The 13,018-nt window shown below is 43.8% G+C and overlaps 1 protein-coding gene across 3 annotated transcripts in view; it reads left to right on the forward strand.

Moving 5' to 3' along the window:
- The window catches only part of ndrg4 (NDRG family member 4), a gene marked incomplete at both ends in the record, with an annotated part of 93,708 nt that continues 80,690 nt past the window's right edge, over positions 1 to 13,018 (forward strand). For all 3 annotated transcript variants that reach the window (XM_083654412.1, XM_083654414.1, XM_083654413.1), the window contains one exon: positions 1 to 74. In XM_083654412.1, coding sequence (XP_083510538.1) covers positions 1 to 74 — 74 coding nt within the window. The remainder of the gene's footprint in view (positions 75 to 13,018) is intronic.

The following is a 13,018-nucleotide window of genomic DNA, read 5'->3' on the forward strand; positions in this document are numbered from 1 at the left end:
ATGGGGCCTGGATTGTTTTGGAACTTCCCTGCCAAGGCTGGCTGCACGGTTCCACAGAGCCTCCTGCAGACCATGTACGTAGGAACGTGCACCTACCTGCAACTGCCCTTTACCACACCGTGCTGCTATAGGTCTCCTTTATGCAACCTGTTTATCTGGCATCACCTGTCCATCTCTCCATTCTGTCAACCAGTCAGTCCAGTGTTTCACCTGCATTCTGTCAACCAGTCAGTCCAGTGTTTCACCTGCATTCTGTCAACCAGTCAGTCCAGTGTTTCACCTGCATTCTGTCAACCAGTCAGTCCAGTGTTTCACCTGCATTCTGTCAACCAGTCAGTCCAGTGTTTCACCTGCATTCTGTCAACCAGTCAGTCCAGTGTTTCACCTGCATTCTGTCAACCAGTCAGTCCAGTGTTTCACCTGCATTCTGTCAACCAGTCAGTCCAGTGTTTCACCTGCATTCTGTCAACCAGTCAGTCCAGTGTTTCACCTGCATTCTGTCAACCAGTCAGTCCAGTGTTTCACCTGCATTCTGTCAACCAGTCAGTCCAGTGTTTCACCTGCATTCTGTCAACCAGTCAGTCCAGTGTTTCACCTGCATTCTGTCAACCAGTCAGTCCAGTGTTTCACCTGCATTCTGTCAACCAGTCAGTCCAGTGTTTCACATGCATGCTGTCAACCAGTCAGTCCAGTGTTTCACCTGCATTCTGTCAACCAGTCAGTCCAGTGTTTCACCTGCATTCTGTCAACCAGTCAGTCCAGTGTTTCACCTGCATTCTGTCAACCAGTCAGTCCAGTGTTTCACCTGCATTCTGTCAACCAGTCAGTCCAGTGTTTCACCTGCATTCTGTCAACCAGTCAGTCCAGTGTTTCACCTGCATTCTGTCAACCAGTCAGTCCAGTGTTTCACCTGCATTCTGTCAACCAGTCAGTCCAGTGTTTCACCTGCATTCTGTCAACCAGTCAGTCCAGTGTTTCACCTGCATTCATTTAGCAGCAGCAGGAACATTACCCCCCCCCCCCCCCGCCCCCAGCTACAAAACATCAACAACAACCAAATCAATGAACATCCAACATTGAGTCTGATTATGCAAAACAAACAGCAGCTGTAGGACAAGTATTCCATCTGTCATCATTAAAAAAAGATATCTGACTCATTTTGAAAGCACAACAGATAGTGGCCATTAGACTGAGTGCCAGCCTGCATGCACCATTGCTACATAATATTATAGGCCAGGGGGAAATAATGAGACACCCAGCAGGACCAATCCAGGCTGATTGGATGATCAATTCATTATGTTTTCCATCCATTTAGCGTTAATGCGTCATGGTTTTCTAAATCAGTTTTGCCATTCACTCACATTCAATTCCAACCAGCATAGTCTGTAAAGGTAATCCATTACTCTGAATTAGAGGCCATCGCAATGCATTTGCAAAGTAGCGTCAGGACGCTAACGTCAGGACGCTAACGTCAGGCTAGAAACGTGTACATTTTGAAAGCTCCATTCACTCTAAGATGGTTATTTCATGTTAATGCAAGAACACTGTGAGAGCCAGGACGAGACAGCATGAAAAAAAACATTTGAAGTTTGCGGTTCACATGTTCAGTTGTCTGGTTTCTGCGTGATGTTCTCTGCAGTTACGTTAGGCCCCGCCTTCTGTCAGTCATCATAACCCAGTCGAGCCAAAAGACGCTTCTGCCAGCTGCAGTCCTTCAAATGAAACGTAAAGTAAAGATAGATTTGACACAGTTACGGCTTTAATTTGCCGCCCTCTTCTTGACTGGGAGCAGCTTGTAATCTTTAGGCAGCATTTGCTTCAGACTATTTAAATAAGAAATGAGCAAAAAATCTCCCATCACACTGGAATGGTCCTTTAGTAGTCTCACACACTAGTCCTTTAGTAGTCTCACACAGTAGTCCTTTAGTAGTCTCACACAGTAGTCCTTTAGTAGTCTCACACACTAGTCCTTTAGTAGTCTCACACAGTAGTCCTTTAGTAGTCTCACACAGTAGTCCTTTAGTAGTCTCACACAGTAGTCCTTTAGTAGTCTCACACACTAGTCCTTTAGTAGTCTCACACACTAGTCCTTTAGTAGTCTCACACAGTAGTCCTTTAGTAGTCTCACACAGTAGTCCTTTAGTAGTCTCACACACTAGTCCTTTAGTAGTCTCACACAGTAGTCCTTTAGTAGTCTCACACACTAGTCCTTTAGTAGTCTCACACAGTAGTCCTTTAGTAGTCTCACACAGTAGTCCTTTAGTAGTCTCACACAGTAGTCCTTTAGTAGTCTCACACACTAGTCCTTTAGTAGTCTCACACAGTAGTCCTTTAGTAGTCTCACACACTAGTCCTTTAGTAGTCTCACACAGTAGTCCTTTAGTAGTCTCACACACTAGTCCTTTAGTAGTCTCATACACTAGTCCTTTAGTAGTCGCACACAGTAGTCCTTTAGTAGTCTCACACAGTAGTCCTTTAGTAGTCTCACACAGTAGTCCTTTAGTAGTCTCACACACTAGTCCTTTAGTAGTCTCACACAGTAGTCCTTTAGTAGTCTCACACAGTAGTCCTTTAGTAGTCTCACACAGTAGTCCTTTAGTAGTCTCACACAGTCGTCCTTTAGTAGTCTCACACACTAGTCCTTTAGTAGTCTCACACACTAGTCCTTTAGTAGTCTCACACACTAGTCCTTTAGTAGTCTCACACACTAGTCCTTTAGTAGTCTCACACAGTAGTCCTTTAGTAGTCTCACACAGTAGTCCTTTAGTAGTCTCACACAATAGTCCTTTAGTAGTCTCACACAGTAGTCCTTTAGTAGTCTCACACACTAGTCCTTTAGTAGTCTCACACACTAGTCCTTTAGTAGTCTCACACACTAGTCCTTTAGTAGTCTCACACAGTAGTCCTTTAGTAGTCTCACACAGTAGTCCTTTAGTAGTCTCACACAGTAGTCCTTTAGTAGTCTCACACAGTAGTCCTTTAGTAGTCTCACACAGTAGTCCTTTAGTAGTCTCACACAGTTGTCCTTTAGTAGTCTCACACAGTTGTCCTTTAGTAGTCTCACACAGTAGTCCTTTAGTAGTCTCACACACTAGTCCTTTAGTAGTCTCACACAGTAGTCCTTTAGTAGTCTCACACAGTAGTCCTTTAGTAGTCTCACACAGTAGTCCTTTAGTAGTCTCACACACTAGCCCTTTAGTAGTCTCACACACTAGTCCTTTAGTAGTCTCACACAGTAGTCCTTTAGTAGTCTCACACAGTAGTCATTTAGTAGTCTCACACAGTAGTCCTTTAGTAGTCTCACACACTAGTCCTTTAGTAGTCTCACACACTAGTCCTTTAGTAGTCTCACACAGTAGTCCTTTAGTAGTCTCACACAGTAGTCCTTTAGTAGTCTCACACAGTAGTCCTTTAGTAGTCTCACACACTAGTCCTTTAGTAGTCTCACACACTAGTCCTTTAGTAGTCTCACACAGTAGTCCTTTAGTAGTCTCACACAGTAGTCCTTTAGTAGTCTCACACAGTAGTCCTTTAGTAGTCTCACACACTAGTCCTTTAGTAGTCTCACACACTAGTCCTTTAGTAGTCTCACACACTAGTCCTTTAGTAGTCTCACACAGTAGTCCTTTAGTAGTCTCACACACTAGTCCTTTAGTAGTCTCACACAGTTGTCCTTTAGTAGTCTCACACACTAGTCCTTTAGTAGTCTCACACAGTTGTCCTTTAGTAGTCTCACACAGTAGTCCTTTAGTAGTCTCACACACTAGTCCTTTAGTAGTCTCACACAGTTGTCCTTTAGTAGTCTCACACACTAGTCCTTTAGTAGTCTCACACACTAGTCCTTTAGTAGTCTCACACAGTAGTCCTTTAGTAGTCTCACACAGTAGTCCTTTAGTAGTCTCACACAGTAGTCCTTTAGTAGTCTCACACAGTAGTCCTTTAGTAGTCTCACACAGTAGTCCTTTAGTAGTCTCACACAGTAGTCCTTTAGTAGTCTCACACAGTAGTCCTTTAGTAGTCTCACACACTAGTCCTTTAGTAGTCTCACACACTAGTCCTTTAGTAGTCTCACACAGTAGTCCTTTAGTAGTCTCACACACTAGTCCTTTAGTAGTCTCACACAGTAGTCCTTTAGTAGTCTCACACACTAGTCCTTTAGTAGTCTCACACACTAGTCCTTTAGTAGTCTCACACACTAGTCCTTTAGTAGTCTCACACAGTTGTCCTTTAGTAGTCTCACACAGTAGTCCTTTAGTAGTCTCACACACTAGTCCTTTAGTAGTCTCACACAGTTGTCCTTTAGTAGTCTCACACACTAGTCCTTTAGTAGTCTCACACAGTAGTCCTTTAGTAGTCTCACACAGTAGTCCTTTAGTAGTCTCACACAGTAGTCCTTTAGTAGTCTCACACACTAGTCCTTTAGTAGTCTCACACACTAGTCCTTTAGTAGTCTCACACAGTAGTCCTTTAGTAGTCTCACACAGTAGTCCTTTAGTAGTCTCACACAGTAGTCCTTTAGTAGTCTCACACAGTAGTCCTTTAGTAGTCTCACACAGTAGTCCTTTAGTAGTCTCACACAGTAGTCCTTTAGTAGTCTCACACAGTAGTCCTTTAGTAGTCTCACACAGTAGTCCTTTAGTAGTCTCACACACTAGTCCTTTAGTAGTCTCACACACTAGTCCTTTAGTAGTCTCACACAGTAGTCCTTTAGTAGTCTCACACAGTAGTCCTTTAGTAGTCTCACACACTAGTCCTTTAGTAGTCTCACACAGTAGTCCTTTAGTAGTCTCACACAGTAGTCCTTTAGTAGTCTCACACACTAGTCCTTTAGTAGTCTCACACACTAGTCCTTTAGTAGTCTCACACAGTAGTCCTTTAGTAGTCTCACACACTAGTCCTTTAGTAGTCTCACACACTAGTCCTTTAGTAGTCTCACACACTAGTCCTTTAGTAGTCTCACACACTAGTCCTTTAGTAGTCTCACACAGTAGTCAGACAACTTGAGAATGACAGTAGGTAATCAGCCTTGGAGAGATAACACACTGAGTCAAGTTGCCTTAGTAGACACACTGTCTTGGAAGTTCACAGATGTGCTTTAGGAACATGTACTAATTCAGTTAGATTCCCTGATCATTCCATTTCTCAATGCGTAAAGTTTGAGATTGACTATAAACCAAGGAATTTAAGCCAACTCCACTTCTCATGTGCCGTTAACTGAGGACTTTCACCCTAACGATGCTCGGAGCATAGCATCATGCACAACCATCACACACACATCCCCCCCCCCTCACTGTGGAGCATAGCATCATGCACAACCATCACACACACATTCCCCCCCCCCCTCACTGTGTGTGTTATCTAAATTGTTATTGTCACCCATCAGCTTTTGAATTTTCAGCCTGGGCGTCGGCTGTCTGAGTCCCTCTGGATGGAACTGCATGTTCCGCACATCAATGCATGCATATTTTACATCTTTGTTATGGCCTGTTTGAGTCTGTGCACAATTAGGCTGGAGGTCATCTTCGGTTTAGCAGCTATAAGAAAGTATTTCATCAAATCTGTGGTGTTTTGATTCGTCCGGTCACACTTACAACTTGCCTTGTAACGTTTTGCATCAACAGTCTTCTTTTGGATAAAATGCCGGTGAATGTGAGACTAGCTCATTTCCAGCGAGTTTGTCGTGTGATAGAAGGCCGAGATAGTTGGGTGTGTCCGCCTGGCCGATGCAAAAGTGCATTTTGTTGTGGTCAATCGCAGGCGACGTGTTAAAAGTCAGAGTGGATGTCTCATGATGTGTGAGAGCAGATGTTTTCAAAGTGGGAGGAGGGCCTCCCCAGGGGGAATCCAAGCAGTTTCAGGGGAGGCTCAGTTATCAAAAGGAGATCACATAGAATAGCCTACATGTATGTGATTTGGTTAGATACTGTAGTTCAGAGCTACAGTAGTTTTGGGGAAATTTACTGTTTTTCTCACCTTCCCAGAGTCAGAAATTAATAAATGCCATCAGACAGACTTTATGTATTTAGTCTGACGTGTGACAAACAGCAATGTCAGGCTATCTTGGCTCAATTGTTGAGTGTCTATATGGGATCAAATAACATAATCATGATCCCATAGGCATTAGGGCTGCACAATTAATCGTATTTTCATCGTCATCGCAATATGAACATGCGCAATAAACACATCGCAAAGACTGCCTGAAACGCAATAAATAACACGTTTATTTACATGTGTCATGCATTCCCACTCAGCATCTGATCATTTTGTCTTGTGTTGTAAATCCAGCGTACACCTTTTCCTTGCAACAGTGCGCTCCGCCCCTCTGCCAAAGCCCAAACACGCTGTGTGTAGTTTTAGCTAGAGTCAGTGTGTATTTCATTTCTTTATTCAGTGGGCATAGGCTATGTTTGGGGTCTATGTTAGCATTATTAAAGCAGAAAGACATAGGAACTGTATAGCTAATATGCATACTTTAATATCTGTTTATTTATCGCAAGTCGTATCGTCATCGCTATATTGAACAATGTTATCACACATCGTGCAGGCCTAATAGGCATCCAGGAATTAAGCGAACGGGCTAGCTTTTTCCAAGCTTTGTCTGGGGGGGAGGCCCACAGTCTCAGACTTTGAAAAGGCCTGTGTTGGGGAGGCCCACAGTCTCAGACTTTGAAAAGGCCTGTGTTGGGGAGGCCCACAGTCTCAGACTTTGAAAAGGCCTGTGTTAGAGAGAAGAGGATTAATTCATGAAGAGGATGGTGCCTGCTGTCTGATGAGATCAGCTGCTCCGAGGACATGTATTAAAATGGAGGATGGCACAGCAGGGGTGACAGATTCATATGGTGTGTGTGTGTGTGTGTGTGTGTGTGTGTGTGTGTGTGTGTGTGTGTGTGTGTGTGTGTGTGTGTGTGTGTGTGTGTGTGTGAAATGAGACAGACACAAATATCTTTCTAGCGATGACATTGGCTCCTAGAATGTAAAACAATGAACAAAAATGTCATGACGAAGTGCAAATAATATAATTTGGATGGAGTGATTGTGAAACTGTGATGGCAAAGCTTCTCATTTGTGATTACTACAGCAGAATAAAATGCAGCTAATATCGCAATTGATTTTTCCGTCTCACGATCGTCACATTTTTATATTGCAATATACTGTATTATTGACCTTCGATACATCAACCCATCCCTACTAGACACAGTATTAGAGTTCTAGCTTGTTTTTCGAGTTTAACCGGGATACAAATCGTCAAAGAGTCGACTGTGGTTTGTTCGGGAAACCGTCCATTCACTCAGCTCGCCCCACTGAGCTTCGCCTCGGGCATCTGGTTCTCCACTCGGTTCAGGAAGCAGTCGGGCAAAACGCTCCCCTCAATCTAGCGCTGCTCGCCACACACTGTCTGTCCGTCTGCCCTGCTGGCACCGGGCCCTCGGCACCGCGGTCGGCCCATAGAAACACACCCGCTAGAATGGCCATGTGGTTGCATTCGTTTGCCTTTTCCCAGCCGCCGGACCATCCAACTGTGCCATTCAGCTTGAGCCAGTTAGGTAAAAGCAGGCATGGCAGGCTTCTAATATCGTGTGTGACTGTCAGTGAATATGCCTAGTGTCAGTGAATATGCCTAGTGTCAGTGAATATGCCTAGTGTCAGTGAATATGCCTAGTGTGTGACTTTCAGTGAATATGCCTAGTGTGTGACTGTCAGTGAATATGCCTAGTGTCAGTGAATATGCCTAGTGTGTGACTGTCAGTGAATATGCCTAGTGTCAGTGAATATGCCTAGTGTGTGACTGTCAGTGAATATGCCTAGTGTCAGTGAATATGCCTAGTGTGTGACTGTCAGTGAACATGCCTAGTGTGTGACTGTCAGTGAATATGCCTAGTGTCAGTGAATATGCCTAGTGTGTGACTGTCAGTGAATATGCCTAGTGTGTGACTGTCAGTGAATATGCCTAGTGTCAGTGAATATGCCTAGTGTGTGACTGTCAGTGAATATGCCTAGTGTCAGTGAATATGCCTAGTGTGTGACTGTCTGTGAATATGCCTAGTGTGTGACTGTCTGTGAATATGCCTAGTGTGTGACTGTCAGTGAATATGCCTCGTGTCAGTGAATATGCCTAGTGTGTGACTGTCAGTGAACATGCCTAGTGTGTGACTGTCAGTGAATATGCCTCGTGTCAGTGAATATGCCTAGTGTGTGACTGTCAGTGAATATGCCTAGTGTGTGACTGTCAGTGAATATGCCTAGTGTGTGACTGTCAGTGAATATGCCTAGTGTGTGACTGTCTGTGAATATGCCTAGTGTGTGACTGTCTGTGAATATGCCTAGTGTCAGTGAATATGCCTAGTGTGTGACTGTCAGTGAATATGCCTAGTGTGTGACTGTCTGTGAATATGCCTAGTGTGTGACTGTCTGTGAATATGCCTAGTGTGTGACTGTCAGTGAATATGCCTAGTGTGTGACTGTCAGTGAATATGCCTAGTGAGTGACTCTCAGTGAATATGCCTAGTGTGTGACTGTCTGTGAATATGCCTAGTGTCAGTGAATATGCCTAGTGTGTGACTGTCAGTGAATATGCCTAGTGTGTGACTGTCAGTGAATATGCCTAGTGTGTGACTGTCAGTGAATATGCCTAGTGTGTGACTGTCAGTGAATATGCCTAGTGTGTGACTGTCTGTGAATATGCCTAGTGTGTGACTGTCTGTGAATATGCCTAGTGTCAGTGAATATGCCTAGTGTGTGACTGTCAGTGAATATGCCTAGTGTGTGACTGTCTGTGAATATGCCTAGTGTGTGACTGTCTGTGAATATGCCTAGTGTGTGACTGTCAGTGAATATGCCTAGTGTGTGACTGTCAGTGAATATGCCTAGTGTGTGACTGTCAGTGAATATGCCTAGTGTGTGACTGTCAGTGAATATGCCTAGTGAGTGACTCTCAGTGAATATGCCTAGTGTGTGACTGTCAGTGAATATGCCTAATGTCAGTGAATATGCCTAGTGTCAGTGAATATGCCTAGTGTGTGAGTGGGTTTTTGACTTTGGCTGATGTCCTTGGCATGGGTTGGCAGATGACAGGCTGATGTCTGGTAATTAACACTGGCTAGCAGGCCACTGGTGATCGATGACTGCGTGCATCTTTCTTTTTAAACTGGGATATCCAGTGAGAGATAGATGGCATGAGATAGCCTGTACATAAAAGGATTTCAGCATGGAGCCCACATTTTTCAGATACACATACGTCTGTGTTGCACAGTCCTGATTTGTGAGCAAATGAAACGCCACCGAGTGGTGGATCGTCTTGTCTGCAGGGCCCACACTCTACATTTGTACTCGGGTAAGAGGATTCGTCCTGTATCAGTTTCAGCTGTAATAGCCTTTGTCCTATATTTGCTTTTTAGCAACAAGCCAAGTTGGGATATTATTTTAATGAGCTCAGCTCACTCAATTTTTATCCACGCTGGACTGGAGTCTTGAAGGATCTCAGAAACTACGTCTGAAAGAAGCTGCAGCTGGACAGAGGTGAAATGTAACTTTATCTTAAGACAAAATTAAAGACATAATTTAGAAAGGCCTTGACCCTGGAGAGTAACATTATGTCAACACGAAGAACATGGTGGTTCCTGTACTGCAATATTGCCCTTTGAACTCTGACCCCGGGCTACTTTTAACTGCTCGATACTTTTAACTACCGGGCTAACTGCTCGATATGTCGATAAGTATGCAAGCATGAGTGGGCTTTAGTTGGAGTTTTCACACTGCTCACTCTAAAGGCTATTATTACACACCAAAAGTGACACCAATATACAGCACGACCACCACAGTTGGTTCGAAAAAACAAACGCCGCAATATCGCTCAGCAAAACTTTGCCGTTCGTATGCACGGTTGCATTGACTGATAATAGGCTCGAAATATATATATTTTTTTTCTGATTTCCCCCCTATTTTCTCCCCAATTGTACTTGGCCAGTTTTTCCCTCTGCTGCCGCGGTCGTTGCTCCACCCCCTCTGCCGATCTGGGGAGAGCCGTAGACTAGCACCATGCTTCCTCTGACAGGCTGCTAGCTAGGGCTGTGAATCTTCACTGGCCTCACGATTCGATTTGATTACGATTCAGAGGGCTACGATTCGATTTGAGTACGATTATCGATGCATCTGATGCATCCCGATGCATCTTAAATCGATGCATCACTTTTTTCATACATACATACATACATACATACATACATACATACATACATACATACATACATGATTTATTTTTTCTCACTTTATTTTGTGGCTACTTTTAAAAATAAAAGTGCATTTGGAATTGCATTGTATTATGATCCATAATTAAAATAAACAACTGCATGTACTTCCATTATATTTTATTTGATTATTATTATTATTTTTTTTTTTTTTATAATCGATTTTTGACATTTGTGAATCGATGCAGAATCGTGCACGTCCGCATCGCGATGCATCTTATAATCGATTATTTTTGACACCCCTACTGCCAGCCGCTTCTTTTCACCTGACAGCGGGAAGCTTCACCGGCAGGACGTACGTAGCACATGGGAGGATCACGCTATTCCCACCAGTTCCCTTCCGCCCCGAACAGGCGCCCCGACCGACCAGAGTATAGACGCGAGTGCAGCGACCAGGACACATACCCTCAATCCGGCTTCCCACCCGCAGACACAGCCAATCATGCCTGTATGGACACCCGACTCAGCCAGAGGTCCAAAAATGTTATTGACGTGCGAATGAATCGCACGAAAAAACACTCCCGGTGTGTAAGGACCTTAGAGGCAGTGCTAGCTCTTCACCATCCCAGTACATGAGGCTGCTGTGGGGCGTATAGCAGAGTATCCGTGTCAATGTAAGGATCTAAAATGCCTCCAGTGGAGATCTCACTTAGTTTGTTTCCCTGTTAATGCTCCACTCTTACATTAGTTCTACATCTTATCCACTTTACTAAAAACAGTTGTCTTTCATTAATTTAATTAATTTCTTGTTTTCCCTTTTCTTATAGTTTCACAGCGTTCATTCTGTGAAATATGCTGCTTCTGCCAGTGCCCACTTCATTTCTTCATATTGCTTTTTTAATTGGTCTGGAATCCAATAGCAAGAGGCATTACATCTGGCCTTCTGCTTACCCCGAGTAATGGCAGGAACATTTGCTGACAACTTCTTTTGTGTGTGTGTGTGTGTGTGTGTGTGTGTGTGTGTGTGTGTGTGTGAGTGAGAGATAAAGTGTGTGTGTGTGGGTGTGTGTGTGTGTGGGGGTGTGTGTGTGTGTGTATGTGTGTTTATTTTATTTTATTAAAGGATTAGAAGGACATGAATGCACCTCTAATCTTCCTGGGGTCCTGGACATAGAAAATACAAACAATAGAAATAGAAAAATAGACTCAACATAAGGTAAAAAGACAATTAGACACACTGATTGTAAACAACACAAACTAATAAGGTCAACAGATATACAACTGAGTGAAAATATGAAATTACGTGTTAACAGATAACAGTACAATTAAACACACTAGACAGAGAAAAAAACGCGCGTGTGTGTGTGTGTGTGTGTGTGTGTGTGAGTGAATCAGCCTACATCTTGTCAGTTGTCTGATGTGCAGCACCACTGCATAGTGCATACGTCACTGATGAAACACATTGCATTATGTTATAAATATGGACTCAAGGCAGACTATTTTACAATTATCAACATTTAATAGATAAATAGCAGTATAGACTCATTTTAATCATTTGCCTTGAGATTTATTAATATAATGCTGCCTTTTATTGTTTTGTATGTGTGTGTGTGTGTGTGTGTGTGTGTGTGTGTGTGTGTGTGTGTGTGTGTGTGTGTGTGTGTGTGTGTGTGTGTGTGTGTGTGGGTCATTTAGTTTTCCCTTTGAGGACGTTGCGGGCTGGATTGAGATGGTCCGTGGGGCGGTTCTGGCCCTGGGGCTGTATGTATTTGGGCCATGTCTGCTTTAGCAGCTGGAAAGCCCTGGGCTGTACTGGACATCAGACAGTCACCCTGAAGTGTCTTTGAGCTGGGTCACGGCTCTCAGCACGTAGCCAGGACCGTTCTGCTGCCCTGTCACACCCCGACCCGCCTCTGATCCCAGAACTGAGCCCTGCAACCAGAATAGAGTGTGACAGTGAGTGTGTGTGTGTGTGCTTCCCTCTGCGTGATGCTACAGTATGATACTCTCTGCCCCCCCGTCCCCTTTTTATAGCTATTTTCTTTATTTTGATCGGAATGGACAGTTCGTGCAACGACGACTGACTTCCAAAAATCCAGATGATCCACCAAAGCCACGTAATAAAGCCCCCATTGTTTGAATTCTAAAAAAGCATCGGCTTTTAACTCCCACAATGAGGCCACGTACATCTCAGGAGCTGATTTTTCTTCTGGTAGAGACAGAGTTTTGATGGACATCTCTGTCTCCTTCTTAGAGCCTTTCATCTGACAGCACTGTGGCAGAGGAAGCTGTGTTGTTCCAGTAGAGAAAACACTGCCAAGGGTATCAGCCTGGAGCTGATAGCTGCTGTTTAATATTTCATCCTTGATATCTCCGGCGCTCTCTGGGTGCAGCTTCTCCGCCGCAGAACAGAAGACTCCTCCAGACATTCAGCGGCTATAAATAATTGAAAGTTTCATTTTGCATGTGCTGGAAGAGCCGAGTCACGCCGTGATTTGAGCTACTTAAGCGGTATAATTATTAACACTAGTTTTGTTCGCACAAAGGATGTAAGGAGGATGTAAGTAAGTCGACACAAAGCTGTGTGCACGTTCTCCACTCCTCCCTCGATCTGCTTTACCTGGAGCATCAATCACATCCACTTATAGCTCACCAGCACCAACAACAACAACTGAAGCAGATGTAAACAGAGTCAACAACACACAGGGAGGAAAGTAGATGTCAGATAGAGGAGGGGGGGGGGGGGGAATAAACTATAATCTTGTTTGCTTCTAATGGGATTTATAAATCAGTTCTGGTCTATTAGTCAGTGCGGTCCACCTCTCATATGATGG

The sequence above is a fragment of the Poromitra crassiceps genome (genome assembly GCF_964638095.1).
Source record: "Poromitra crassiceps genome assembly, chromosome: 18".
Classification (NCBI taxonomy): Eukaryota; Metazoa; Chordata; class Actinopteri; order Beryciformes; family Melamphaidae; genus Poromitra; species Poromitra crassiceps.